At 35.3% G+C, this 16,208-nt stretch overlaps 1 protein-coding gene across 3 annotated transcripts in view; it reads right to left on the bottom strand.

Moving 5' to 3' along the window:
* Positions 1-16,208, bottom strand: part of SLC9A9 (solute carrier family 9 member A9) — a 219,139-nt gene that overhangs the window by 157,331 nt on the left and 45,600 nt on the right. For all 3 annotated transcript variants that reach the window (XR_014587992.1, XM_083848189.1, XM_083848190.1), the window contains exons 5-6: positions 14,640-14,755; positions 4,948-5,053 (exon numbers count right to left, since the gene is read on the bottom strand). Coding sequence is in view for 2 of the 3 variants with exons in the window: in XM_083848189.1 (XP_083704315.1) it covers positions 4,948-5,053; positions 14,640-14,755 (222 nt within the window). In the remaining variant the exon portion in view is untranslated. The remainder of the gene's footprint in view (positions 1-4,947; positions 5,054-14,639; positions 14,756-16,208) is intronic.

Raw genomic sequence — 16,208 nt, 5'->3', positions numbered from 1 at the left:
TCCCCTCAATACTAACCCACAAACAGACTGAATAATTGGAACGCCTCCATTATGCTGTATTCTATTCTAGTGGATAAGCTCTGATGTTTATTTTGAAGAAGGAAAGACAAAAGCAAGATGAAATAGGCTGTTTCCAAATTATTTGTCTTAAATTACAAGTCTTTAAAACTATTACAAAGGAGTTTGGATTCTAAGGACAGTTAATTTATCAAGCACGGATATGGTGTCATGTGCTGTAGCTGGATCATGAAAAAAGGACTTGAAATATATCTGTTTTTAGAGAAAAGTCATATTCCAACAATGCTGGGAAATGAAATTTCTTCATCGTAGTAAACTGCTTGGTAAATCTTTGAACCAACCCAGGGAAGTTTATTTTATAGAATGGGTTGCAGCACCTTTTTACTAGCGTAGATTTTCCAAAACAAAACAAAACAAAAGGAATGTTGCACATTCGTGCCATTTTATCTGGCCAATAGAGGCTCACTGAATTCCTGAAACATACAGTAACAGGACCTGTTACCCTTCCAGCTCCTACTGCTCTAAGAATTTAGCTTTTTAGTGCTGGTTCTAGATTTTTGCAAAAGGATCCTTACATCTTGACTATGTCAAAGTCCAAGCCTTCCATAGCCTAATTTTTGCCAATAAGCATGAGTGAACTTTATGAAATGCATCCAACCTGTTGATACTTTACAAAAGAGGCAGGATATCCAATTTGAACCAACTCAGTATTTTTCAGTTATGTTCCTCTTCACCTTCTTCTACAGAACCTCCAAGGTTATCATCTCTTCCTTTACATACCATTTAAGGTACCTAAAAACAACAAGCCAAACTTTATAAGAAAACTATGTTTGCAGTATTACTTTCCTCTCTGCCCAGAAATATCCAAACTTGGCAGTTTTCTAGGGCAATTAGCATTCTGACAAGGTAGGACTTCATTTCCTATGTCAGCTAGAATCCATGTTCTCTGGCTTCTCTGCTACGTGATCTTCCTCTACACTTTTTATCCCCAGGATTTCCACTTCACTCACGTATCAAACTGTTCTTGATTGCATATAACAGAGGGATGGGCAATAATAATTCAATTTCTTGTTGGAACTAATAAATCCATGTCCAAATGTCATACGTCCCATGTCCCCTGGCTGCCACTCACTTCTGATGATTACATATGAAAGACAATATCATATGTTGATCGTAGATTTTTTTATACATATTAGCTAACATGCTTGCTGCCAGTGTGACTTCTACACTATCACATCTTCTAGGAAGGAGATGAAACTCATCAGGCGAACTGAGCAATGGTACAAAAGCCAGTGGAGAAATGGAGGCACCTCTTTTGCATAACGATGATACAAACACTTCTCACACTGACAACAATGCAAACATTTCTTGTGCAATGTTCTCTAAGATAATTTGTTAGCAGAGAACATGTATCAGTATTCATTACTGCTTTCCACATCCTGCACTCAGAGAGCGCTCAGCATGAGGAATATTAAATAGCTCTGCTAAATATACTATCTTGATGCTAATGACCTGTTCAGCTACTTTTCTGTCATATCTCAAGCTATTCGGTGCTATTTTTACAACTTCTTCCACACTTTCTTATACAAATTCCTCTGTAAATATGCAAAAACTATGCGAAGTCCAAAACTACAGCATGTGCACTCAAAATATATGCAAATGTTTGCTTCAACAATTTTTATATGGTACATAGAACAATGAAAATGGAAAGAAAGCGAAATAAGAGGTTAATCTTAAAGATTTGCTCAAAAATATTCATAAATTATTAATTTTCAACCCGATTCAACAATCTTCATCACACACAATTCTGAATTTACTGAAGTTACTGGGATGTTTCTCCGTTATGATCTTTAGAATGCAGTCCACAGCTAGTAAGTTCCCCAGTGCACAAACACTTCTTCGTTCATTGTATTTGTCTATAAAGTAGTATTTACATTTTTTAGTAATGATAAATATTCCTCAGTCTGGAATTCATAAATGAAATATATCACCTTGAATGTTTCATCCTACAGCTTTCATAAAAGGTTGCTGCAATCTGATGTTTAAAATTAGATTCCAAATAGGGATGTTACACTATTCTAATCACAAAGTGGTTTCACTCTCTAATCACAAAGACTATATATAGCACCTTTAAACACCCAAAAGAAGCTCAAATATCTATTTTCCTATGTATGCCTTGTTTGTTTGTTTTAATTTTGGCACATATAAACTACTTCTAGAGATAAAGCTTAGGCTGTAAATAGACAGAGAATAAGTACACAGGTGACAAGTCCATTTCCTGGAGAACAAAGTACATAGTAAATATTCATGGCATAATTATTCATATAGCTTTTTCCACATAAAAGCAGGCATGTTTAGTCAGCTAATGAGTATTCTCTTGTAGCTCTGTTATTATTTTTCTTAAATATCATGAATCCTTGGTATAAACAATCCTTAATATAAACATTAAAATGACTAATTTTGAATGTTTAAAATGTGAAACGTAGGGTAACTGGTCTGACTGCTGTCCTTCTTAACTAAATGATACACAGTGCAGTAAAAATAGATGTTGGAGGGAGAAGCTGGAGGAAAAGACAGGTATCAATATAAAGCCCTGTTGGCAGATAGCCATGCTACTACCTTCACCTTGCCAAATCATCAACAGTTAACCATAAGGGGTTTCCCTCTTTTCTCTTCCTTTCCTGTAATGAGTCATTCCTGCAGACATTAACTTGGTTATTTTGTGAGTTGATGAAACACACTGTGTATTCACTGTGTACAAAATGACTTGTTATTGCTTTTCCGTATTTGTAAATATTATTCTCACACCTTTTTAAATAGTTCCCTATTACTGTAATTATGAGCATGCTGTGTTTGCACCATCCTGAAAATGTGTATACGTTACAGAGAAAAAAATAAACAAACAAACAAAAACACAAAAACCCCTAGCAGTTCTTTCATAGTGACAGAAAAATAATATTCTTCATTTAAATTCGGTTTGGTTTACTGGGTTGTTAACACATTGAAGCTGACATTATTAACAGTATAGCTTTACTTACAAAGCTACAGAAAGGAAGATCATTTTAAGTTGCAGAAACATTTCCTCTGTGCAGAAGCTGATTATTTAAGCCAGAAATTAAGGAAATGTGAAACTGACAATGCCATATATTCTCTTCAGTCTCTGCAAATGACTAAATCTATTAGAGTAATCGAGGTATTACTCACACTGGATATACAGAACAATACACTAATTTTCCAGGGACAAGAGATTCTATAGTAAAGAAAGTTTGTAATGTACCATGTATAGCTAAGAAAGCAGAAGAAGGAGATAGCCAGCATTTGTGTCAGGCACCATTCCTGTTGATTTTTTTATCCATGTACAGGCTGAGGGTCCTAACCTAGACCTGAGTACAGGGAAGCTGAGCAGAGGCTAGAAAGTCATGAATCAGGTGCTATCTGATAGTACTTTTCTTCCTAGATTTGTTTTGCAGTTGAGTTTCAGTTTTGAAGAGACCCATGCGCTTTGACATCACAGTGACTGAAAACTACAGGCACTTAAAACATTCTGAGTGTCCCTGTGCTGCATGTAGCATAATTGTTACACAGCCTATAGGAATCTTGCTTTAACAAATGAAGAGTCTAAATGAGCTGTAAATGTCTAGGTCTCTATTAAACAAAGCCAAATGAAACAGAGAAGAAAATTTCAGTCTTTTTGTCACCTACAAGCTTCTTTCCAAGTTTTAAAGCTGCCTTAATGGATGCTTTTCTGTCCCCTCTACCGAGGTTGCCATTCCTTGCTTAGTTTTCCTTTTGCGCATTTTATTATCTGACATACTAGATGCTCTGCTAAGTGGCATATTCCAACCCAGATGTGCTCAGACGATTCAGCATTTGAAAATATCATTCTTGCTCTAAAAACAATGCAAGGAGTTTAGTGTAGGTGAACATAACTAGACTGATAACTGTAATATAATAAATTAAATAGGATTACTATTTTTAGTACCTTGAAACTACTTTTTAAAAAAATTCAACTATTATAATTGTTTCAGACAAAATGTGAGGTCATTTTTTAATGACTAACCTTTGTAAAAATCTTTTTTTTTTCTTTTTCATTTTTTTTTCAAGAATAGCATAAATCCTAGTTCAAGGATCTGTATTTTAAGGAAAAAGGTGGCATTGAATTGGGGCTTAATGTGAAGCACCTTCAAGCATTCCAGAAAACTGAATTTGATTTTGCAGTTATGTTACTTTACAATTATTTCAGAGGATTATTTGTATTTCTAGCAAAGCTCTAGTAAGCTAATACATGTAGAGTGGAGTTAACTTGAGATCCTGTTAGTCATGTACTTAGCATCTCTCTTTTTAGGACAGCACATGATTTTTACCCATCATTTGTGATGTTTGAGGATTCCTGAGAATGAAAAGGCTTTATATAAATTTAAGATAACATTACCAGCTGAAACTCTGTCAGATTTAATAGGCAGAAGGAGATAAGCTGGGCTACAGTGTACCACTTTGTGGTTTTAATCATGGAAAACAATAGATTGCAAAAAGTAAAAGAATAAAAGATATCTTCTATTTCAAAAGTTCTGACTCCAATTTTACGGTTGCCCTATGTCCTAGGTGCCCATTCAGCATTATTTTTTCAATATATGTTGTTGAGAAAAGAAATCATGTTAAATTAAATATGCACATTTTACAGAATATACTGCTTTCTAGGCTGAAGAAAATGAAAGAAATGAAAGTTGCATTTTGGATACTCAATTGCTATTAATAATATTGGAATTATTTTATTTAACAAACCAAGAACAACTCCAAAATGACATCTCTGTGGTGAAAACTTAAAATGCTTTATCTATATTTGGACAAACAATATAATTTGAAAACGATATCAGCAATTAAAGCTTGGAATTACCTCACCAAGTAAAGAATCAAAGTGGCTGTACTTACTATGTCAGCACGATAGCCACAGCATCATTTAGAACACTCTCTCCAAACAGTAGTGTGTACAAATCTGTGTCCACATGCAGCTCATGGAAAATAGCAAGGACTGTCACTGTATGGAGACAAAACAGTGAATTTGTTATTTTCATATTCCTCTGGCAGTTCAAGAAATAAAGTAATGTTAGGGTGTGGGCTTTGAAAAGTCTAATCTGATTTACTACCCAAGTGGCTAATAACAGGGGTCAACTGAAGTATATAAGATACTAAAATCCAGCAAGTCTATGTATTTTGTTGCTTCAGCTAGTTAGGAAAAAGATTTCCCTCTTACACACAGAATCATGCATAAATGAAAATGTCACAGTATATTTTATTGTACACAAAGGACTTGGATCTTGTCACCAAGGAGTAATAAGGGTGCTGAAAAGAGTTGGGTTTGCTATGGGCTTTGTGGGTGATTAAAGTAGTGGTTTACCTGTTTTAAGAAGGTATAATAATGTTTATCCATCTGTAACGTGTTTTTATTGAGGAACACTCAAAGGGAAAAATAACCTTGTATCCTGTCCTACCAACAACAAAACCACTTTCACCTCAAGTGTAGCACGTCTGTAGTCATGAAGCTTTCATGCAGATCAGGACAACTGATATTTACAACCCATTTTAAGGTTCCTTCAGTGTATCATTGATTTAAGTCCCTTCCTACTCTCCAAGTGGTATGCTATATCTGACTTTTACCTTACCAGTGCAATAGAAAAAATTTAGATTGTGTCATATTTAAACTTGTTGGCTAAATCATTTAGACACACATCCTCAAGGACATTTAGATACCTGTACCATATTTAGGATTTTAAAGGACACCTTGTTTGCTTTATGCCTCAGTTTCCTAACCTGTACACAATCCTTTCCTAGACCTTCCTAGCATTTCATAATCTCTAAATGAAAAAAGCTATCCATGTTCTTTGTTGATATTAGTATTCTCTCTTTGCATGGAGGAAGCAGAGCTTTCACTTTTCAAACATCATTTAATGTAAATGCCTCCAAATATTTGTATGGTTGAAAATTACATGGTAACTCACTGCTTCACTGGTGCTCATTCTAGTAAGTAATTGTGCAATTGATTCAGTCCTTATAGCCTACAAATCTCAAATATTAGGAGTGCCTTCAGGATGACATGTTAACATCTGACATTTCAGAAATGGAAATTATACACTTTCATATTGAGATGACTGCTGATAGCTCACAAATACATGAACAGGTGATTATATTCTGTCTTAATCAAATTTACTGGAAATTTGAAATCATAAAATTTTCTGAAAGGTGCTTAAATATCTAAGTAATCTAAATATATACATATATATATATATATATATAAATGTACAAACCTAAAACAGATTGTCAGTTCTCCTGTGGGATTTTATGTCACAGTGATCTCTGTTGATGTGTTATCTTTGAAGAATTCTGGAAGTGTTATTCTACAGAAGGCAATTTAAGAGATATGTGTGGATAAACATTTGCTGATATAGCTATATTTAAATGAACTAGCTTATTTCACAATCATGATAAACTCACCCATCTAGACCTACTATGATTATACCTTAAACCAGGAAAAGAGTTATTTCCTCAGAACAGCTCTAAGGTATAGGAATAACCTTTATCGGCAAGGATATTTTCTTGGTTCACCAATACTCCGACTCTACTCTGTGCTGGTGCGGCCTCATCTCCAGTACTGCATACAGTTCTGGGCACCGCAATATAAGAAGGACATAAAAATATTAGAGGACATATAAAGGAAGGCAACAAAGATGGTGAAGGGTCTAGAGGGGAAGATGTATGAATGTCTGAAGTCCCTTGGTTTGTTCAGCCCTGAGAAGAGCAGACTGAGGGGAGGCCTCATGGCGGCCTGCAGCTCCCTCACAAGGGGAGCGGAGGGGCAGGCGCTGAGCTCTGCTCTCTGGGGACAGCGACAGGACCCGAGGGATGGCATGGAGCTGGGACTGGGGAGGGTCAGGCTGGGGGTTAGGGAAATGTTCTTCACCCAGAGCATGGTCGGGCGCTGGGACAGGCTCCCCAGGGAAATGGTCACAGCACTGAGCCTGCTGGAGTTCAAGAAACATTTAGGCAACACTCTTCAGACATATGGTTTAATTTTTAAGCAGTCCTGTGTGGAGCCAGGAGTTGGACTTGATCATCCTTGTGGGTCCCTTCCAACTTGGGATATTCTATGATTCTATGAATATCTCTCTCTCTCTTTTTTTTTTTTTTTTGCTTGATGAGGCAATGCTGCCTAAATTTGCTAAATGTGCACCCAATTTAGTCTCACATTCTTTGATGGCATAACAACAGACCAGTTTTCTAAAACTCTTTGCCACTTCCAGCTTTTGCTTATTAGCATAATACTTTGGGCTTGCACTAATACTCCCTCTAGAAATGATAGAAGGGAAACAGAACAGTAATCAAAGTCCAAGATACTGTTGGTATTTAAGTAGAGTAGACCAAGCTAATTAGACAGATGCCTACATATTCCTCTCCTTCCTCTTGCCTCCTACAAAAACAACACCTTTTCTTTTATGTAACAAGCATATTCTCTTACTCTCTGAACTCTATTCCCCAAATCTGGTTCCAGATCTTTTTGAATGAAAGCAAAATAATAAAGCAATCAACACAATAACGCGCCACTTGCCTCCTCTGTGAAAGACTCAACTAGTTCACCCACTTCTTTGGAAGTATCTTCCATTTTGTATGTCTCTCCCACTCCCATTGGAGGTTATTGGATCTTCTTTTCAGCATTTTCTGTCCCTTGCTGAAGAATCTTGGTCTCTGGAGGAAGACCACTACCAGTATCCACTCTGTCCTTAACCCCCCCCCTCCCCCCCAGCCCAAGACACTATAGGCTATCAGTGATACGTGTCATCACTGATGACACATATTTATCTGATCTGTTTTTAAAGAACTGAAGTGTTTCTGGTTTCACAAATCCCAGGGAAACTAATCCACTCTTCAGTTTATAAATGCAATTATTCCTGAATGTCTAACCTATATTTCCCCTCCTACTCTTCAAGTCTGTAATTTCCATTCCTAACCTAATGAGACACAAATAATTTGGCATATTTATTGACTTTTTCTTTCTTTCAGCAACATTTTTCCTATTCAAAGATTCATTTCAGATATATCCTCTCTAAACTGACTTGCTTCCTCCGATCATCTCCTTTCAAAAATATTTTCTATCCCTTTGAATACTAGCTAAAAAAAAACTCCGAACATTTTCTAATCACTTGGTATCTTTCTTGAAATACAGTGCTCATAACCCTATCCAGTTACTGTAGCTGATGCTTGCTGTCAAGAAATAGAGTGAAATGATGCTGTAGAATATGTTTATGAAACTGAAACTGTTTTCCTCCCCCCCCCCCCCCCATTTTAGTTATTAGTCCTGATGACTCATTTTCAGGTTGTAAACTTGAAATCCTTCTCAGCAGTAAATGCCAATTTCTTAGCTTCTATCTATTAAGATGACTATTCCTAACTGTAGCATTTATCCTTGTTGATTTTAAACTATTGCAAGGATTAAGTTGAATTCTAATCCTGTTTTTCAAAGTGCTTGCTATCTCCTCTCAGCATATTATTATATGTTAAAGAAGCATCCTCTATTGCATTAGCCAACTCATTAATGAAAATGTTAAATGGTATCTGCACAAGAACAGAGAGCAGCAGAACCTTTAGCACATCCATCCCATGTAAGAATTCAGTAAAACATTTACATTTTTTTTGCCAAAACCATATAGTCATTTATTCAAGATCACATTTGCTTTTATTGCTTATGAGAATCTATGGATACACGTGAGAACGGGCACATTAAAAAGGACATGACACTGAACTAAGGGAGAAAAAAAATGGAATTACTCTCCGGATAGAAGAATACTTTGTGAATAGTCATTGTTGTCCGAAATAGTCACACTATGTTTTGTCTGATGGACGACTTTAAAAGAGAACAAATTTAAAGATTCAGCATTTACCATCATATCACAGTAATCTGTGACATCTAATCTGTGGGAAGATTTACATTTAAGTAAAGTTTATAGTCTTTAGATACTACATTGCAGTATGGCCTCCCTAGATTTCTGAAGGCACAGTAGGTAGGACTTAATTTTTGTGTGGTAAACTTCTTAAAGACTGGTATAATTCATTAGATACATTGTGATAGTATGTATTAAAAAAATACTAAACTACATTTCCTTAAACTACACAGTGACTCTTAAGCTCTTATTTCAATCTAAGCATACGAGGACAGAGATAGAGACAGGTAAAGAACTAAACAGAAGTGTTGGTAATTTGGGGACAGCAAACATTTTTTTGTGGCAGTAGAAAACTCCCACAAATAGAAATAAACAAAACAAAAAAAATACGTCTAACAGAGCTCCTGACTCAGAAAAGGTAGTGAAATTCATTAAAAGAATCAGTGGTGGGAAGCCTGAAATAATGAAGCATCTAAGATTTTCTCAGTACTTGTGCCAAGAGAAATCTGATTCTCTTCTTCCTTGACTTCATGGACTGAGGGAACATCTGTTAGATTCTAAGCATAGCATGATTTTGATTGTATCCAAGTCAGAACTGGTGTCCATGGAGCTGGTCTGTGAAAGATATCTTTTGACATATATAGAAAAAAATTGACTTGATCTTAATTGCTGTAAAAAGGATAATTGAAAATGTATAACTGAAATATCAGCAAACTTCAACAATCCGTAAGCTAACTGTATCCAATACTTCTTTGCTGTTGTGTTTGAAAAGAACAAGGAAACTCAGAAAATAAATGCAACCATTATATAAATTACTGGTTTTATCTTACCTTAATATTCTGACTAGAACAATTAATATCCTTCATAACTCATGGGCTCTTAGGAGTTCAGTATCAAATGTAATGTAAATCCGATGAAAGAAGTCTCACTTATGTTTTCCATCAATTTTTCTTTAAAAATAACAATTCCAATTTTAATTATAGACTCTTTTCCCTAATAAACACCACTCACAGAGTAGATCAGGGGTGTATAAGGAGAAAGAAAAAATATTTTAATTAAAAACATGCATATAAACAGGCCTATAGAACCAGTGCAAAAATGTATTACTCTGCTGTATTTATAAACTGTGCTTTTTAATGCAAAATCCTCTGATTTTATGAGAAACAGGAACTGCTCTTTCTGATAAATATCCAATTTTATCAATAACAGCAGCAGTGCAACTCACATCTTAGGTTCAGCTGTAACCATAGTAACTTCAAATAGAAAAGAGCCTTGTGATTATCAATATGACCAAAGGTAAGGGAGTTCATATAGCTCAGAAATAGCTGTGCTTCAGCAAACCTTGTGAAGGTAAATCTGTTTTCTATGCTTGAAATGTCAAAAGTTAAAAAAAATAAGTGCTAAAGATACATGAAATGTCTCTGGATTGGAAGGTCATTGCACAAAATGTGTTAATAACAACAGCTATGACAAACTGCCAAAGCTATATTTTCCTATTATTTTTTGGTGGCTAAGGCAGAGGTCAAATCTTTTAGTTCATGTGCCAGTTTTGTTCTGTCATTCACATTATTCCATTACAGCTACTGGTACCCTGAAGCAGCCTGTTCCTGGGACTTATTGTTGTGTCTGCCTTTCAGCAACACAAGACAGTTGATGCCAGATATCCTTATCCATGCTCACACATGAGGCAGTTTCATTTTGCAAGTCTCTGTGCCCAGAGACCTAGAGTTAGGGCTCTATTCTCCACTCCAGCCCCTTTTCCACAGCCTTTTTGGTGCTCTTGATGAGTGACATGTGCACCAGAACACAGGCGTGAACAACTGCTCTGTCCCTTTTGAATGCATCACAACAAAAAAACTTCCAGCCTCCAGAGTTAGGTTATATTAGAAATCATAATGTAGTACTAAAACAAGGGAAACACTTTCAACAGTGAAAACAGTGAAACAAGTCTGTGCTGTTTTACATAGATTGACTAATGAGAAGACATGATTTCCCCAAATACATGATAAATGATATCTGTTGATCAGATTGAAAGATACTGGTCTGATGTTTAAAATCGAAGACTAACGAAGAGAGAATTTGGTGATGTTTTAAAATATTACTTCTTAAAAATTAAACTTCTCACCTGATGTCTTGAAATGAGAAGCTTTTTCTGTCAATAATGAATAAATTATTGGAAAGAGATATTTCTTGTAAAGTGATTGATTCACTTGAAAACAACCTGTCTGTCCAATAAAGTTTCCTTTTTTTTTTTTTTTTTTTTTTTTTTTACCGGAGATCTGAGAGCTTCTATAAAGCAAAATGTAGAAACATAACTAAATATTTTAGGGAGCTAAGATTCTTAAACTGTAACACTCAAAGGATTTTCTCTTTTTAATTTTTCTTTTTAGTTCAACGTTTGGTGTAATAATGGTTTCTATATCAGCTTGTGATAATTCATCTTTATTGGGAAGTAGATAAAGGAATCTCAAATACAGTCCCAAGTATAAACAATCATAATTTAATTTCTAAATTTTAGTTCAAATGCAATTTTCTATAGAAGGCAACCTATGGAATATTGTTGAAATTTTTCTGAATTAATTTTATGCCAAAATCTCTATATGAAGATCTTTAAATGCTCACCTAGAGAGTGCTATGATGTTATTTCCTTTTTCCTAACAATATAAGGAACTTCTAAATGGCACATATTTATTTACTGCCCTGGTAGTAAAATTCTTCATTTAACATGTAAACATCTACAAGTCATCTTTAGTATTACAAATAAGGAACTCAATCAAAACAACTTCTGTTGAGTCAACAGATCGGTTTTTAACATCTTTTGAGACTTAATTGCTTTTCATAACCAAGGGAAATTAAAACTGGTTTTGGAATGAGTTTATAATCCTACACAGTGAAAAATTAAATGAAAAATCAGGTAGCATATCTGACAAGAATTTCTTATTTCATACTAGGACAGTAATTTATTTTTCTATTCTACAACACCAACAACATTTCACCAGAGATTTCTCTCTTTTAAAGCTAGATATCAAATGTAAAATCACATATAAAACTGATTATTTTATATGCTTTATATGAGCTATCAGTCCTTCAGAGGATTGTGTTTTCACTGATTTTGGAATTCCTTTGAGCTCTTTGCATGGCTTGAGATTATAATTCACTAGCAAATTCTACAGGACAGTGAAATATTTTCAGCAATGTCTATCATTAAATTAAGCAAAAATTTAATGTAAAATTCTCTAATCCTTTAGGGGACTGAAATTAGATTAGATCAGTAAAACATCTAACAGCTTAGATAACAGAAGGAGCAAGACTGAACATTCAAACAAACCTTGGACATACACAGGTACTCTATATAAGCAGAAGAGTAATTACCAACAGCATTGATAGATGACAGTTTGTCCCACTAAAAGTTTTCACAACTGCAGTAAAGTAATCCTTGTCATTTCTTATTCCTTCCAGTGAAAGAGGAAGTTCTCTCCATCCCACCCCCCCTCCCCCCCAACTTTGCCAGATTATTCAGTGGTGATTTAACACTATTGTAATCAAAATCACAGTGTTTGTCTTATGTGTATATCGCCTTGTAAATCAGCATTTTCATTTGTGTAACTAAATAGTATTGGAATGGAAAATGGGAAAAGAAACTAAGCCAACTACGAAACTATTCATAGCACAATCAAGAAATGTACTTGGAAGCTTTAAGCAACCTTTTATTCCATATGCAATTATTTTTCTTATGTTTAATTTGTGCTTTTAGTTTCTGTGTTGTTCTCTTGTTCTGAGGATAGGCTCTGATCATGTGCTGAACCTTATTAAAGTAGTTGGGGGATTTTATAAGTGGCAGCATATTGGATGCTGGCTTAATTTGAGAATAACAATTTGATGCAGCTTTTACAGCAATCTTGCAACAACAGGTTTTGTTGAAATAAATTGTTTTACACCATATTTTTAAGCCATCAGAATGATAAATCACAAGCTCTCAAAGTCTTTTGTTAAATATTCAGGTTTCATTTAAAGAATGGAACAAATTTGTGGAACAATGTTTCTTTTTATCACTCCTTTTAATAGCCAAGAATTTGAAAGACTTATTCATATGTTTCTCAGAGAAGCTTGTCAGGGGTATTAGCACTAACACAGCATGTCATGTGCATCGTGAAATGCTTTTTGTTCTCTTTCCTGTAACCACTCAACTGAAAATTTTGCAAAAATCCAGTGTACCTTTCCATATTTTGCACTTTGTCTTTTACATGGTATTGTAGTTAGGATATCAACAAATTCTCTTTTCACCTCCTCCTTCACAGTTTTTCCATAGATGCAAAACCACTATTTTGACACCAGAATAGTCTTACTGTGAACATAGTCAATGTAACAAAAACTTGCTAAGTCTGTGAATAACTTTGAGGTTAGCCCTGTTTTAATTATTAAGTTGGATAGGAAATACTCCAGAGGTCCCTTCAGATATACACAATTCTATAACTTTATGACTGAATTCCACTGAATCTGTTTCTCCCACACTTGGGTATTTACTGTAACTGTAGGCTTTAAACCTCACATCTGCAAGTTCAGGTCAACATATTGGTACCGATCTTTTCAGAATTGTATTTACCATGCAACACTGCATTCAAATTCTAAATTGATACCTTATAAACTATATTTATATGGCCATATCTGAAAGCTAGTTCCCCATATCTTTAAACTAGGTTAGATCACACATTTTATAAATGATCTGGATGCAGGACTCAAATGCATACTAAGTAAGTTTGTAGATGATACTAAATTAGGAGGTGCTGTTGACTCCCTCAAGGGTAGAGAGGCTTTGCAGAAAGATCTTGACAAACTAGAGGGCTGGGCACTCACCATCTGTATGAAATTTAAAAAGAGCAAGTGTACCTGGGGTGTGGCAATCCTGAATACACATGCAGGCTGGGGGACAAGAGAAAGGATCTGCAGCTCCTGGTTGATTGCAAATTGAATTTAAGCCAGCAGTGTGCCCTGGCAGCCAAAAGGGCCAACCATAGCCTGAGGTGCGTTGGGCACGGCATGGCTGGCTGGCTGAGGGAAGTGACCTGATCTACTCTGCACAGGTGTGGCCTCAACCTCCAGTACTGTGTGCAGTTTTGGGCACCACAATATTAAGGAGGATATAGAAATGTTAGAGGGCATATGAAGAAGGGTAACAAAGATGGTGAAGGGTCTAGAGCGGAAGATGTATGAGGAGTGTCTGAAGTCACTTTGTTTGTTCAGCTCAGAGAAGACGAGACTGAGGGGAGGCCTCGTGGCAGCCTGCAGCCTCCTCACGAGGGGAGCAGAGTGGCAGGCTCGATGATCCTTGTGGGTCCCTTCTAACTCAGGATTTTCTCTGTTTCTGTGAATGTCTACATTAATTAACCATAAGGTTTAAGGCTTACAGAAGTTCTCATATTAGCAATAAACAGTCAGGTGTCCCGGGGGCTGGAGAACATTATTCCAATCTCTTCAGCAACTTCATTTGTAAAGTTTGTAAGATTAACACAGGTAAAATTTACGCACGGGATCTCTGGAGGCAATTTGACGTATGATAATCAGAATATCAGACATTTAAAGCTATGAGAATCAAAATCGAGAACAGACACTCAACATTTTTATGGCACATACAGACATATTTTTATTTACTCTTCTGACTTTTGAAAAAAATACATTATTTTAAATTGTTACCTGGATCTGTGGCAGACATCAGTGATCCAAAAAATAAACAGTCAGTGAAGTGGAATTCCCATGCTTTTAACTGGCCAATGTGTACCATGGCCTTCACAAAACCATACATTATCAACCTGTCAGAGGAAAGAAAAGACAGTCATTACGACACAGTATATAACACTTATGCATATTTCACCATACTAAGCAGTTTCTTGTTCTCTTCAGCTTCTTTTAAATAAACATACTGTATGAATACTGATCATAAACTGCTGTCATAAAAATCCTATTTCCTATTCAACTATTCAAGCATTGTGTCAAACTTTATAGATAATCCAAATGCAAAGACTTTTCTGAATAATTGCCATCTGCTGTTGTCAGAGGGCAATACCGTTTATTTTTTAAAGCTGTTTATTTTTCAGAAGGAAAGACAATATAAGCTTAAGAAGACTAATTCGACTAATATTGTAGAAACTTTACATAAAGACAGTTCTACAATCAGCTATGTGGCTTGTTCTAATATTTCTAAATGAAATTATTATCAGCTTTTAAATTTTAGTTGCATTCAACATTCCAGGTGATGTCTCTAAATGAGACAGCCATTGAACAACTCAAAATGACAGTGAGGCAACAAGGTCACACTTTAAAATGCATCGATAAATCTTCAGTAATTTCACAGAAAATCATTGGTTAAATAATTAGGTAATAATATCAGGGATGTGTATTCTAAGAAGATTCTTGAAATATCTTGAAAAAATGAATTTGCTTGCTGTTACAACCTGTAGTAGATTTTTTAAAAAATTCATGCAATTCCAATCCAATTAATAGTGAAAAAAATCCATTCAATACCTTTTCCACAAACAACACACAAGTTAACAGCTGTGCTCTTCTATCTACACATTTTAAAAAATTATTTAAACAGAGTAACATGCATCCACGTATTCAGCTACGTTTTGTCCTCAGCTGTATTCCTTAGAAGTTTCTGAAGTCACATGAATACAGAAGATCTGAGTGACAGATAAGTGCTAAAAAAACCAAACAACCAAACAAAAAAAACCAACAGCCTGAAAGTTAATTACAAATTGTTTTCAGTACCTCACCAAGCTGTATATTTTAGCTGTAGTACACTAAACCAATTAAATTAAGAGGGAAACAGATAGGTCACCACAGAATTTGTGATAGTTGGAAATATATATGTATGTATTTACATCAGCTACCTAGTTAATCCCAAATTGTACTAAAACAATTTATCCATCTGTGGGTTTTCCTGAGTGATGAGCGCACATTTTCTCTGTTCCCAGACAACAACAATTCAAGACCCTGTAATGAAGATAGTCTTTTTATCCCCAGCACAAATATGTATGTTTTTAGGAAAGAGTTCTTCAGTGCTGATTTGCAATTTTCTCAAATGTCAGCAGTAATTGAGGTTAACATATAAGTGTCTTTTAGAAATAATTGCCTGAAGCTACTCACAGTTTTGATCAGGGATATTCTTCTGATTCAGTTAAAATACTTTAAAATAATAATTAAAAATAAGATTTGACTGTCTGGCATATTTAGTCCTGATAATTCTTTAAATACCTACTGGAG

The sequence above is a fragment of the Anser anser genome (assembly GCF_964211835.1).
Source record: "Anser anser genome assembly, chromosome: 9".
Lineage (NCBI taxonomy): Eukaryota > Metazoa > Chordata > Aves > Anseriformes > Anatidae > Anser > Anser anser.
The sequence above is the reverse complement of the archived record's forward strand: the minus strand, read 5'-3'. Positions and strand labels throughout refer to the sequence as shown.